This window comes from Plutella xylostella, chromosome Z (genome assembly GCF_932276165.1).
Source record: "Plutella xylostella chromosome Z, ilPluXylo3.1, whole genome shotgun sequence".
NCBI lineage: Eukaryota > Metazoa > Arthropoda > Insecta > Lepidoptera > Plutellidae > Plutella > Plutella xylostella.
This window is the reverse complement of record NC_064012.1, coordinates 2941014-2956781: the sequence shown is the minus strand read 5'-3', so window position 1 is coordinate 2956781 and position 15768 is coordinate 2941014. Positions and strand designations below refer to the sequence as shown.

General features: G+C 37.2%; 1 protein-coding gene across 1 annotated transcript in view; it reads right to left on the bottom strand.

Moving 5' to 3' along the window:
• Window positions 1-5586: 5586 nt before the first annotated feature.
• LOC125491199 (calcium/calmodulin-dependent protein kinase type II-like) overlaps window positions 5587-15768 on the bottom strand; it is a 34331-nt gene continuing 24149 nt past the window's right edge. The window contains exons 6-8 of the mRNA XM_048632594.1: window positions 15403-15744; window positions 14427-14706; window positions 5587-7455 (exon numbers count right to left, since the gene is read on the bottom strand). Coding sequence (XP_048488551.1) covers window positions 6295-7455; window positions 14427-14706; window positions 15403-15744 — 1783 coding nt within the window. The 3' untranslated portion in view covers window positions 5587-6294. The remainder of the gene's footprint in view (window positions 7456-14426; window positions 14707-15402; window positions 15745-15768) is intronic.

The window sequence follows — 15768 nt, the reverse complement described above, 5'->3', positions numbered from 1 at the left end:
AATTACTAAATAAACAAATATAATACTTATAATAATAAAGGGATCAATCATCTTTCTAGACGACCCCCCAAGTCTAGATGAGATCTAGACGCCAAGTGCAATTTGCTAATCAAACATAGACCACGAAGGCATTCAATCCTCTAATGAACCTATGAATGCTATCAAATGAGCATAAAAATTGCATTGCATTGAATAACTACAGGAAATAACAAATGAGAACTATTGAAAATCTTCAATAGATTCCAATTTGTGAAGATAGAAAAAGTAATCATGTGCTGTCCTGCATAATAATGTTGTTTACTTCCATTTATTCAGAATACGTGATATAGTAACTATGTATAATACCTAAAATATTTATTCAGTAATTTATAATTGTAAAGGTAAAAAAGTAGGTATATACTTAACCTAATAGGGTACGAGTATGTTACACTTGAGAGAGTCAGGTGCAGATACTAAACACCCCCACAGAGAATATAATTGATACAATACAGGATGTTATCCTGATCCTTGAATTACACGATATCTAAGTACTTGTTTCCTGTTGAATTCCTGTGCGGAATTGCACCAAACCAAACTTTTTAAAGCTATGCCTCGCATTTAATAGAGTTTTCAATTCCTACTGCAAAGTACGTACAGTTTTTTTCTTTTTTATTATATACAGAATTCATTCTCAAAGGTAAAACTCTCTGTTCAAATATTTCCAGTGCCCAGGAACAACAGAATATTACTATAAAGTTACATCATGCAAATAAAACTTTTCGAATGATGGCACGTTCACGTTTGATGCGCATTCGTTTAAACGCATACTTTCATGAGTACACAATAGTTAATAGCAAAGGACACCCTTTGCTAAAACCTGGCGAGTTCCATAATTAGTTGAGTTACAAAATACCTTCGTTTTTGTTAAAACTTTGCGGATTGTGATGAAATTGTTGTCAATATTAAATTTTACAGTATAATTTTTTTTTCATAATTTTTGCATGAATCTTTGTTAGTAGTGGCGATGGCGTAACGAACAAGGTGTCGGCTCTCATTCTACAGTCCATGGGTTAGAATCATGCTATGTACTCGTACTTACCAATTCATTTTAGAAACATAAATACACCACATACTTTTTCGGTGGTGAAGGAAAACAGCGTGAGTAAACCTTATTTATCTTATAAAGGTTTACGCTGCAGTCGCGCATCTTTTAAATTACAAAATTTATATGGATTTTGACAGCAGCGCGGCTGCAGCGCTGCAGCAGCGCTGCAGCCGCGCGACACTTAGCGACTAATTTGAAGGCGCCCTTAGGGTGGGTTGCACCATTTAACTTTAACTATTACAAACGTCAAATCTCTTGAAGATTGATCTCGCTCGTCAAGGGATTTGACGTTTGTAATAGTTAAAGTTAAATGGTGCAACCCACCCTAAGAGTCCCGTCTTCCTCGAATGAAAATGAAAATCTGTCAAAAGTAGCGAGGTGAACTTGAGGGGCGAGGGGCGCTCCAGGAACAATGACATGAGATTGTACCTAAGTATAAGCAATTTTACAGACACGGCATTTTTGTAAAAAAGATGTATGACATATGTGAATTTTATGAATGCGTATTTCATCATCATCATCATCATCAGCCAATAATCATCCACTGCTGGACATAGGCCTCTCCCAAGGAGCGCCACAACACTCGGTTCTTCGGCAGATATGATAATGCGTATTTGGTGCGTCAAAAATATCAAAAGTGGCCACCGAATGACAATATACTGGTGTCCTAATTTAAAGTACCTACACATCCGAAGCAACCTTGTCATCGATCTGTGCTTTTGAGGTACCGCGCTATCCGAGAAGAATAATTAGTAAACGGTTCGGGGCTCTAGAAGTCCAGTTATAACAAATTTACCTTAAAATTGGAACTTATCTTATTCGTTTCCTTACTGAGATTTGTCCGCCTATGCGGTTGTTTTGGCTATATCTTGGTCATACCTTAATCGATTTTAGATTGAAATATGTCATTTTAAAGCTTATAAGTTGACTATGTTTCTAAGCTGTAGTGCCTGAAAAATTTTCAGATAATATATATTTTTTTTTTTAGCATTTTTGTTTTGAACTTTTGTAACATTTTATTAATGTTACAACTATTTTGAAGCACTGTGTCTAAATTAAGTTAAATATTGCGCATTTAATGATTATAATTAGTTGGCTAAGGTGTCACAAAAGCAAAACAATCAAAAAATTATTAAAAAAATGGTTCGTTTTTTAAATATTGAGCTTTTACACATAAATTTTGGCAAATTCATTCTTATTTGGCGAAAAAGGTCAACAATCTTTGTGTGTCTTTTAAATTAAAATACTATTAAACAAATACGAGGGGTTCCGCTCATCTGGCATAATCTTTATTGACCAAAACTCATTTCGCATAACTCGTATGGTCTAAACTTTTTTGGCCGAACCATCACTTTGCCAAGACTTATGTGGCATAAGGCTCGTTTCGTCTAAAACTCTTTAGGCACAATCTTTAAACACCTAAGTTTCGTTTGCTCAAATTTATGTTCGTCTATACCTATGTATAATCTTGTTTCTCCTAATGTTATCTTAATAAATAATATATTAAGTATATAGTAAATGTACAAATTGTGGTATTTTTCTCCTACATCCCGAAAATCACGATATTGTATGATCAAAAAATCGAAAGTTAACGACCAATATAATTATTACAAACCCCATGAGATCGAAACCTAAAAATAGGTGCGACGACGAGCAAAGCGAGGATTAGCGTGTTAGGTGCACATGTTCATCAAAACCAAAGCGGAGCGCAGCGAAGCGGAGCGGAGCGTTTTCCAAACAGCGGAAACAATACGAGGCACCAGTTTGCGCTATGTAGGGAGACGCTCCGTCAAAGTTAAAGCCAAACGAATATTATTACTTTGTATAAACCTATGCCATAGCATTATTAGGCTATTCAAGATTTGGCCATACCATTATTAGGCTAAACAATGTTATGCGAAATAACTTTTTACTAAACGAGATTTATGCCATACGATTTTCGGCGTAACGAGACTTTGACCAAACGTTACTATGCAATACGAGATTAGGCAAAAAAATCTTATGCCAAAAAAGGTAGAACCAAATACGAGTAAACTACGGCTAAAATTAATGGTTTGATTACGAAATCAATCATTTTGGTTTGTAAGTATTTCCTTTGTTATTATGTTTTATTTTATAACTTAGTTTTTAAATTAAATCAAATAAAAAGACACTCCAAAATTGCTCAAAATTTACGACAAGTAAGAAAAAGTACATTATAGTTTATGTGTTGTCTATCCCCATTAAAATGGAGCCACTGTTGGTAATGAGAGGATCAGCTAGTCAGGGTCAGTTGTTGATCGCTGACTGCCCAGAGTGCGCCGGACGTATACCTGTTTCTAATACACTTCAGTTGATACGTCACTATCGGAGGCTTCTTCGTTGCGTAAATTAATGAGAGCTACTACGAACCTCGGTACAGGCCTAGTGGACCATCAGATTTGAACGTCTTCACGATACAGTCTATGAGGCCGTTGTACTCTTTGGCCTTTCCCTTGCCCACATCCACTACTAGCCTGTAATAAGTTACGGGGCTAGAGTGACAAATTGTAGTAATGGTGAAACATAGAGTCTAGGTACCTAAGATACATGTCGCAGGCATCTGGTTTAATCTCCTGTTTGATTGAACCGCTAGCCCGTTCATTGGATGACGCTATTCAGTTGTATGTCTAGGCCGAACGTTGATTGTACAAGCGTCACAAAACGTTCAACTAGTTAGCGGACTTAAAATCAGTCAGGTGGTGAATAAAAAAAATATGGCGTCTAACAGCGAACAGCTGACACAAAAAGCACTTGTATTGTTATTTTTTGGAAATAAATTAGCTTTAAAGTGCGTTATTTATGTTAAAATAGTGTGACATCATGGACTTACCTATTACACCGCCGGCGGATAGTTTCAAAGAAAAAAATGTGCTGAAACTGGATAATTATGAACAACAATATCAAGGTACGCTTATTGTTATTGTTTAGTTAATTTGTGAGATGAGAGCTTTGTAACAAAGTCTTTTTGTTGACTCTTGTCTGGTCATGTTCATACTAACCAGACATTACAAAGTTGCTATACTATATCCCATTTAACGACTTCGCTGAATAACGTTCAGTCAAGACGTTGGACGTTACAGTCAACCACTTGACGAGTTGTTCTTTAGTCATTCAACTGAGTAGCGTCATCCAATGAACGGGCTAGCGGTTCAATCAAACAGGAGATTAAACCAGATGCCTGCGACATACACACAACATCGATTTTAGGGGCAACAAAGCTGCATAGGTACGCATTAAGTTCTATGAACATAATCCTCTAAAACGACAGTGGTCCACTCAGATATTCAGACGTTAGAACCTAGTCATTAATTTTGCATGCAATAAAAAAGTCAAGCTATACTTCTTAGGGGGGCTGAGCAGTAGGCTATCTCCAGGGTCACAGGTGGCGGATAGTGAACGGCCATCAGATATGGTGGTTAGTTGCGAATATATCGAATAAGCAGTCCCCGATCACACATCGGCGAGGTTACGAGAGCGTAGTGGGAAGTCTGGTGGAGCGGACTTACCTAAAAAGTGCTGCATAAGCTCAATGAGTACCTTGTGACATGGCGAGCATGTCCCGCCAGTAAATAAGCACACCCACCCCTGCAGCGGGCAGCTGCGCCTGCAGTAGACCTGAGAGTGGAGGTCAAGGAGACCGGTACAGTCGACGGTTATTATTGTTCACTCCGGTAACAAACAGCGATGCGGAAGGCAACGGGAAACCACCGCATTATCATCCCCAGGAAAATCATCATGGCTGAGCACAACATTACCACGGCCCTCAGTCCCCGGCAGACCTTAGATGGTCAGAGGGTGCTAAGAATCTCCGGGTCAGCCATGGCTCGCTAGGAGACGGCACCAGAAGAAGAAGAAGAAGCATAGGTACTTATCATCATCATCAACCAACACGCGTAGACCGGTGGACGAGACTTCTTTGATGGAGTGCCAGAGCATTTTGTCTTCAGCGTTTCCTATAGCTGTTTAGTAGGGTTGAGGGCACCTTGCAATCTAGGTCTTCTACTCGGGTTATCATGCTTTTATAAACAATTACATAATTGTATAAGTATATTTTATTACAAGTAACCATCGAATTTTATAGAGAATTTTAGAAAAATGTGGTCAAAATATCATTTACTTTGGAAAGGCGTTGGCAGCGCGGCGGCGGCGGCGGCTGACTATGTTTATTGAATAATATGTCTATGAGAATGGAGGCACTTATATAGGTATCTGTGTTATATTACACCCATGAACAATGTTTTTTTTGTATGTTGGGTTTAAACTTAAGCCTATCGGTATCGTACGTAACGTAAACGGATTGTCATACATGTATGGAGAAACGGCGTTGGTAATGCCGAAGAAGTGGACGCACTTGTGTTGTGTGAATTTCTATACAAAGAATACTGAATGAGATCCGTCCGTCCGATCACAAGTTTAGGATTAAGGTATTTTGGAGTGTTTAGTGTAAAGGTGTAAATAAATTTCAACACAAATTATGGATTAATTATAGTAACACATTTTAATCTGTATTAATATGATTATAGGTACATGCCCGTTATCTACTTATGATTATAACAATTATAATTACCTATAACATAATAAAATTATGTAGCACTTGTCCCTGACGTTCTTAAATAGTTTATAATAACAAAGTTATAAAGTAAAGCTACCACAAGATGCTATTATAGTACTTGCTCATCTTACAATTTAAAAATCTTTATAAATTAACAATAACTACAGCAACTAACAATAACTATGAATCATTTATAACTTTACTTATCTCTATCTAGCTTTTATTTATGAGAGAAACACTTTGAGAACTGGCTCATAATTAGATTAATAGTAGGCCCCTAAAACACCTAGAATAAATTACAACAATTAATATGAACAATTCAACTGATGTACTTAATCAGAACTACTAAAAACTAAGTACATTATAGCCTCTCTAAACTGTAATGATCTACCTCAACGATAAATTGTATGGTAATACTTTTATACCACCTTACGTATGTAATTTGAATATTATTTTTAAATAACTGTTATATTTATTTCAGTACTTAAAATTTTTGGTTACCTAGTTTATTTAAACAAAAAATTATAATTCAAATGATATAGGTAATTTAATTTAACAGAAATAAATCTTACAACATTAATCCTAAAAGACAAGGAAATATTGACTACTTAAATCTTTTTTATATCTTCTTCCCTAACTACTGTTCTTTGCTCCCATCACTGCCATTTGATTCTTCAGAGTCATCTTTATCTGGACACGTTTCACTTTTCCAAGGTTCAACATCGTAATAAGAGAGAAGCCTGCTGTTATCAATAATTACTTCAGTTTCCTCACCATTGCTTTCATTCTCAATAATTGCAGTATCAACCACTTTTCCACCTAATGTTGACGGTGGGGGTTTCGCCATAAATGTTGATGGTTCTCTTTGCTTGGCCGGCAGTGGAGCAGTATATTTGTCCTCAAATGGAATAGGAATTCTTCCAGATGTTGAAGGGAGAGGGATCCACGATTCGTCCGCTTTGTTGTCTGCAGCTGACTCGTCACTGCTGTCGTCTTCAAATGAATGTACCATCGCTGCGGCCAACTGCCAGTGGCGCTCGCTAATGGAGACTAGTTTGGAGTTGTCAATTATAGCCTTGTGTTTTGTGTCTTCACCGTTACTATCTTGTTCTTGGATAGCGCTATCAACAACTCGCATCCCTGAAGTTGATGGTGGAGGTCTATACCTTGGTTTGTGTTGTTCATAGGTATCACGAACACGAATATCTTCTTCTACATACTCTTCGATTTTGTCTAAGTCATCATCAATATGGCTCACAGATATCGTTGGCATATTATGTAATTTATGTAGCATAGAACTTTTTCTTTCTGGTGGTTTATGATCTGCAGCAGCGGAAATATCGGGGGGAATATTACTTTGTTCTGCTAGTTTCCTTAAAGCATGTGGTTCAATTCGTTGTAACTTAATTTCGCGATGGTCTTCAATGCGAATTCCGTCTACAATTGTAACGGATTCGCTTTCGAAATCGCTACCTTCATCAGTATCTGACGAGTCATCACACTGAATGCCCGGCCTCTGTTGTACTAGAACAACATCACCTAGTTTAACCATTTTAGACGTGCATCCATGTATTCCATACTCTTTGAGATTGGCAACACTGACATCTTCCAAAATGTGACCACCGGGGAAATTTCTGACAATTTCTACGTTTTTCTCAAATCCTACAGATGCCTTCGAGACAGGTGGTTCAGGAGTGGCGTGGAAGTCAGTGTCGGACGAGGTGCTGTGTCCCGAGCTGCGGCGGCGCTCCACGTTCGATCGGAATCGCCTCGCAGCAATCATCACGTTGCCAGCTTTCTGTATGTAGAAAAAAAAGGCATTAGTTCCATAAAATAATAAGAAGGTTCTCTGGAAAGAAAGAAATTAAAACATCAGATTTTTTTTCTTGACCATCATGACAAATCACTAAGTCTTCTCTTAAGATTTCATCATAACATGTTCATCGTTATCGTTTTGTTCGTGTATTTTTTTTACAAACCTCATCTTCAGTGTCTTCATAGCGTATCGTGTTCCGTCGCCGACCGCGCCTCGACGCGGGGCGTTCCGGTGAACTAGATGCCTTATCCTTGCAGCGTGTAAATAATTATTACATTATAAAAACATACCTCTACTTTAGGTGAAAATCAAACATATAGTAAAACATCGCATTGCCAAAGCAGTTTGTTATAATTACCGTAGCATCCTCAGGTGAACCTGGCCTCATCTTTGCTATTAATGGCATAAGTCCAACCTAAAGCAGCATTAAAAGCAACAACGGTGACATTAATAGCTGTTTCAGTACTATTAAACCAACCTTTGTTAGAGGATAATGGTTGATAAAATAAAATGAAACAATTATTTGACCGACTGACAACAAAAACAATAAAAAACCACGAAAGAATACAATACAAAACAACAACGAAAGTACAATAGAAAACAACAATAAAAATACAATACAAAACAACAACAAAAATACAATACAAAACAACAGTAAATATACAATACGAAACAAACAATAACACAACAGGTTGTTGTCCAAAGGGACAAAAAGGCTGTAGATAATAAGGCCACATTCAAATTTAACTCAACCATAACTTAAAAAAGAAGGAGGCCTATACCCAACAGTGGGTGATAGAAGGTTAATGATGATGATGATGAACTTAATTTTTAAATATGGAATTATGCTGCCAATTTGGACAAAGAATTTTACGAATAGACATTCCTAAATTAAAAAATTGGTGCCTTCAGAACCTCTACCAATAAACTGTAGCGGCATCGTGAAGTCAAAACGAAGTATCAACAATAGAAATAAATATGTTACAATACAAATATATCCTGCTCAATAAACTTCATCAATTAGCAGGCCATTTCTGAAACAAACGTTATAATCAGTAAGTAGTTTTATTCCAATGGAATACTGTATCCATCACCCTTAGTACAGGCTTGTACAAAAACGAAAAATGTCTATGTTAATCTGCTATCACAACTTATCTCATATAATTATGTACTGTCAAAAGTTTCAAACGCTTCCTCTGTAGGAGGCAGTTTGTAAGCGCGAAACATGAAAACTTTCATAGTTTCCGCAACCTATCACGATTCACGACCCGTGCAAGGCCTGTCGGAATCAGGGGTCTAATGTATGTGTAGGGTATAAATTTATCAGTGAACTACTAGAAATCAGGCTAATAATGTGCTGAACCATGAATGGATGTACCTACCTACCTACATCGGATGTTCTTTGCATTTCTGTACCTCAAAGGTAGGCGGTAATAAGGCTATTTTTTAGTTTTTTTTTCTTTTACTTTTATAACCCAACCAACTTAAAAACCCCCGACATTCAACAATAAAAGTAGCATAACTTTGGAACGGCTAACCCGATTTTGATAAAATTCACTCAGGGTAACATTGACTATAACCCAAACAAAACAAATAAATTTATTCGGTTTAGTCGTTCGGGAGTTACGCTACCACAGACCGATACACACAAACACACACACACACACACACACACACACACACACACAGATACACAGACGCACAGGTACACATCCTTCAGGGGTTAAAAATAGTCTTCTTATTACTGTCGGCCTCTGGTACAGAAAGAATTGTACAACTGTAAACATTATCATTTATATCTACCCAATTATGTCTAAAACTAGTAGGTTAGTAGGTATTTTGTAGAAGATAAATATATTAGATTACCTCCTCCTCGCTCAGTGAAGACCAGAGTCTGCAAAATAGCCTTTTCCTTCTTGGAGCTACAATGGGTCCACCCTTTTGCGGCATAAAAAATAACGAACGGAATCATTTTACTCAGTTCATCTAATATTAGCACTTGGTCACAATAAAACTTCCAAAGCGCAGTCAATTTAGCGGGAGACAGTAACTTACAATGAAACTTATAAATAGAAAGTGCTAGTATGAACTAACTCCCAAATTCATAAACGGCTGTATTTTATGTTTAGGAGAGGTTTAGAAATCACTTCAGAAACATGACTTTCGACTCTCAATATCAGTCAAAAGTCAAAATCAAATATTCAGCTGAAATTCATATATGACAACGTTATTTGTAAACCATTTTTAAAATGACAAAAAGCACTATGAATTGAAATTGGGGGTAAATACATAAGTACTTAATTTTATACAGGTTGTAAAAGTGATGTCAAAAATTTTAACTAATTTTTTGAAATGAAATTTACTGGTTGCAGAATGAATACTTAGACAAAAAAATTAAATGCTTTTAAAAGCATATTAAACTTGGTGATTTATATATAATATAATGTATATAATATACAAGTATAATTACGTACATCCTCATCGCTGGCGCTTCTTCTGCGAGCCACCTCCCCACTGCGCAGACTCCCATACTTAGCAGCAAATACACGGACAAACATTATTATACATTATACATACACATACTATTAGGTAACTGCCGATGCAAGTGTTATGTATTATAAAAGCATAGCTTGGGTATGGACACTAAACACTTCTTTTGTTTTTAAAAACCATAAGCAATATGCAATTTACTCCAGCGTGGAAATTACGGATTCTATCGATTTTTAATATTGTCTGATTTATCTGGATACTCCAGTTTAAGGATGGTATGGAAGCTGTTTTTTTCACAGGGAGTCGAATGAAAGTTGCTGAAAAGAAGGGGTCATAAAACATTTGATACCACTTGGTTAAAACTCCGGTTACATACGCACACGAAGTGTTACAAAAATCAATATACTTATTGACTTACGTTTTCACTTATTGAAGTTTTGAAAAATTTGTACATTCCGGTGGCCTGAAAAAATATGTTAGTAAAGTTAGTGAATGTTTTAATAATCACTCATAAAGAATGATTGTTAGTTATTTAAATATTGTTAGTTAGTCCACGAATGTTTAACACTTTCGTCAAAACAAAACCTCCAGTCTTCTGAAACGCAAATTTGAAATGAACATGATTATCGAAATGATGGGAATTGTTATTGACGAAGTTACAGCAGTCTTAATGGAATTTTCAGTTGATGATCTGGAATTCTGGCTTACCTCATCATCGCTGAAGGATGATCGAATGATGGACAGGATACTAGGGTTGCTGGGTCGACGTGATGGCGTCTCCTAATGTGAGTAATATATTGTTTGCACATTAAGTGAGTAAGTATAGTAAATAATATATATCTAAATTACAAGTAATCCGCAAAGTAGTATTTGGTTTTATTTTATTGGTAATTCATGTACTTGAAGTCTTGAATATTTTTATAAAGTACATACCTTTTTCGTGTATATTATACTTACCGGAGCATCCTTCGGGGATGAAGATTTAAGTCTAAGTATGAAACTAGGGGACTTTCCATCCTGGCGGCATTAACGTAAAATAGACAAATCTTTTTAAAAAGGCATTAAATTTGTATATTTAATTTGCATGATCTATGTATGTATACTTAATAATATTACCATAAAAAATTTAATTAAACAACTCAACTTTTGATTTAAAAGGCATTGGAAAAATACATTTCCATGTTTGTGACAAAGCCTCGCTGAACCAACAAAACCTACCTCATCATCACTGGAAGACGGGGCGTAGTAGGCGCGGGGGTCCCTGGGCCACCCTGGCGGTCTCGAGGAGGGCCCCGCGACTGGACTGCGGCCCCTGTAGCCCCTCGGAGCCCTAGGCCCGTAGAACTGACCAGCTTGCCGTTGCTAGGATACGCAGCGTGAAACGGTTTGACATTTGTCAGATGTGCCCAAATGTGGTGACCCCGATATGATATTGAAAAATCACAAATTTTCTGAATTTTAGAAAAATATTATTATTTAATTAAAAGTGGAGTTGTAGATTATTTTTGGAATCACCAGAAATGGGCTTGTCGAGCCAGACACAGCATACATGCATGAAGCTGTCGGGGCTCTAAGTATGTTCATAAACAAGTGACTGCCTCGGGCGAGATTTCAAGCCGAAAACGTGACGGTGGCATACGTACATAAGTATTACATTATAACAGCACAGTTTAAGAGAAATAACTACCAGTGGTCCGACGAGCACGTATCTATAGAGTCTGTACTATAGAGCTTGTTACGTTGCTATCAAAGTGTCGGTTCCAAGAGCAAGTGAGCGAGGATTTAAGATGACAATGGGATCCTTATGGAATGTTCTTTTGTTATAGTTTTGTTTGAAGTGTTTGTGGTAAGGTTGTCCTCACAAGAACACAACAATTATTATTGTATGTTGTGTACGGTCAAAGTGTAAATAACACGTATTGGTTTTGATAGGTAAAGGACAAAGTTCATTATGTTTATATTGGTTGTATTTTAATATGGTGTTCGTTTCTGTTTAGTGTTTTGTATTTTTTTTATGAATTTGTATTGAAATCTATTTAAGACTTAGTAGGTCTACCTACCAAAAAGGTAAGTACTAGTTACATCAATAATCAGTTTTCGAAAATATAAAAAACCTCTCTATGCTCACTGCGCACTGGTAACGTTTTTCTTACACTGTGTGTCGTTATTAATACCTAATTGGTCTAATTTAGATAATAGGAAGTAAGAAGATGAAAAAGGGGTCGAGAGCCGAAAAGCGATCGCATATGTACGAGTATAACTAGCCATTATTGCAGCTAACTAAAAATCTACGACATTGGGTAATTCGACCACCTTTCGACTTTCAATGTAATTTTTGCAACACCCTGTATGTTTATGAAATCTTACCTCTTTTTCCATGGCGCGTGTCACATATACGACATTTGTAAAAGCGTCGTATCGCGCCTCATACTCTGACGTTCCATCCTATATAAACAATAAAATTATGTGTTTTTCTCGGCAATGACCAATAGATATTGTAAAGTAAGCTTTTCAAAATCTAAAATCCTTTCAACATTGTAGCAGAGTATAATTGTAAGGGGCTATTCACGAGTCATCCTTTGTAAAGCCCTATTCACTATTGAGTCGCATGCAATATTCATTACCGGTGATGGTGAGGATTAGCACTGACATTATACAGGGCCACCCTGTATATCTAATTTCCACTCGGCGTGGGCCGAGAGCCATACAGATCACAATTATGCACTAGACGAAATGGTTCTAGTCAGTCGTTACAGGATTTGGCTAATTGGTGAGTGTGAAATGTATAAACTGAAAGCTCAGTAAAACGTGGATAAGCGAGACTATAAGGACCGACTAGCGACTGTCGCACATAATGAAAGATGTATTCTACTCCACATAGGTACTAAATAAACTTATATTTTTTTATTTATTTAATAATTTACATTAGTACCTAATAATGAATTAAAACACACACTCACGAGCAATGAAAACGTTCCTGTGACATATACGAGTAGAACGTCAATGTCTGGTATAGTGCCACAAACTTATCTGTTCCGGTGAGAGCGAACTAAATGGATCCATATCTCATTACTTACTAATTAATTGTATATTGATATAGATTAGATGGGTTTATTATAACCGCAAGGGCAAATTACCACCACGGGCAAACTTAAAATCTTATAGAATGAAGAAATATTAGACATTTAATTGAACTGTCACCGGAACAGATAAGTTTGTGGCACTGTAGAACTTTTTCAGAGCTACTAAGTGAGTATAGTCTTAGTTATACGTTATATGGAGAGCTAAATAAACCGTCTCAATTATACATATAAAGTAACCATTAAATTGCAAAAAATAATCACAAAAGATGGTTTTGTCCCTAACAGAAATAATGTGGGGTGTTGCGGACCTCAGCAGTCAGTCCAAGTTGAAGGTGTCTCAGTTATCCACGTCCCACTTATTAAGGTTTCACTCTAATAATTCATCCCTTATTATATAACGTAGATAAATAATATAGTTTTGGTTTAGAACCGGCTATAGTCCAGAGATATCATACAAATCATTACAAATTCGGGTTTAAACCGGAACTATCTTTAGTCTTCGTATTATAATAAAGGGGTCTATGATTACGCTAAGACTATGATACCATACCGGTTCTCTGTCCAAAAGTCCGCAAAGACTAGTTATGTTCTGGAAGAACGCCCTTCGTTGCGAAGGTAAGCCGTGGCGGAAACTGTACCGCTTTTCTTCCTTCTAAATGCCGCATGATAAATAGAGAAGTATTTAGAGGGGAGGAGGGCAAGAGGAGAGAACCACGAGAGAAACTTCGGGGTTACTCTATACTGACGAAAAACTAACGAACGAGCGTTGTTGTGGAATCGGCACGTTTAATACAACGAGATAGAGTCGTGGCTCGTGCAGTGCGCTCCGAAATTTAGTTTTTGTGAGTGCGGGGTAACCCCTATGTTATTATTATTATGTTATTATTGGTCTATGTTCCTAGACATGAAAATTGGAATGGTAAGTGCCTATATAGATATTATATAGTTGTTATGATAGTTCCTCTTACCCTAACTGACCCCATTTAAAGTTTTACTATTAGTATAAGTACCTACTTATTGATATAAAGGTTAAAACTTACGATTTGTAAAATTTGAATAATAAATCACACATGAAATATAAATAATATAAGAACTTAACAAAAATTAACAAAACGATAAGATTGAACATGAAAGAGAAAACAAGAGAAAGAGTAACCGTTTTAACACAAATAAGGAAATAACTTATAATGCAGGTTTAATTATTAAACGTATATAATATTGTACTAACTGTACTGTACTGTACTATACTTTCATGTATTGTACTGTACTGTAATGTAATGTAATGTACTGTACTGTACTGTAGTGTACTGTACTGTACTGTACTGTACTGTACTGTACTGTACTGTAACGTTACACGAAATGTAGACACATAAAACTCACCCGCCACTTCCGTATCATGAGATACTTCCTCAGATTCTCCTGAGCCCTGTCCAGGGGCTGCTCACGGTTGCCGGGGTCCTCAGCCAGCCACCGGTGAGACAGGCTCTCGATGGCCTTCATCCTGTACCCCTGTTTCACTACCAGAAGGTTGTCGATGAAGTTCTTGGCTCTGGCGCTGATGGTCTCGAAGACATCCTCGTCATATCTGTACTCTCCGGAGGTGATCATAGCTGATTGGACGGTCCACTGGTCGTCGTAGAAGGGGAGGAGACCGGACAGCCTGTGGTGAGGACGATTGGTTGTAGGATAGTGTGTTTGTGTAAAATGGCGCTAGCTTTGTTAGTAAAATAATTAAAACTTCGTATCTCATAAGCAACATTGCTATAAAGTCCGCTATAGAATCCGTTCAGTCAATCATCTCGTAAGCTTATCATACACGTCCGGCGAACCCTTGAGCCCTATCGCGAAGTCTAAACGAAATAACATTTACGCAGTAATTAGCGTCGAGTACAAATTTTATAAAACATACGAACCACCCTCGTTACGTCAAAAATTTAATACAAAAGAAATAAACCAAACAATACACAACTTACTTAGCTAAATAAACCACCCTAGGACGCAGCCGACCCAAAAGTCTCCATAATGCTAGCTGCGCTGCCGCGCTGCACGGCAAGGGATATCCTCTGTGCCAGGTACGCCCAAGAGTGTCAAGTTCAATATAATATTTCGAATCCGAAAATCGTTGTCAAAACAAGCTCGCGATAGGTACACTGGAGACGCTTTTGGCAAATCCTTTCACCACGTTGACAAATTTAATGCGACAAGAATATACTAGTATATTACATTATGTCTGAGGCTACTGTTTATCTGGGTATTCCCACGGGTAACTTCTTGAATGGTTGGCGCATACGAGTATAAACTATATAGTAGTTAAATACAACACTGCATTAAAAGATTAATAAGGACAAGTACTTACAGTATATAAGTGATCACGCCAATAGACCACATATCAGTTGCATATGTCACCTTGTCATAATTCACAATTTCTGGCGCCGCATAATCCCTGGTGCCATACATGGTCCTGTATGTCTCTGTGTCCGAGCTATATCGGTGGGCTAGGCCGAAGTCTATGATCTTAATATATTTGCCGTCAGCACTGACGCACATGATGTTTTCAGCTTTCAGGTCTAGATGGGCGATGCGCCTGTAGTGTAAGAAGGTGACTCCCTCGCAAATCTGCCGTACATACTCTATGCATGCTGCCTCGGTTATGTAGTCTGCTGAGGCGACACGCTCAAAAAGTTCACCACCGACATATCTAAAAAAAGGGTGTAAGTCATAA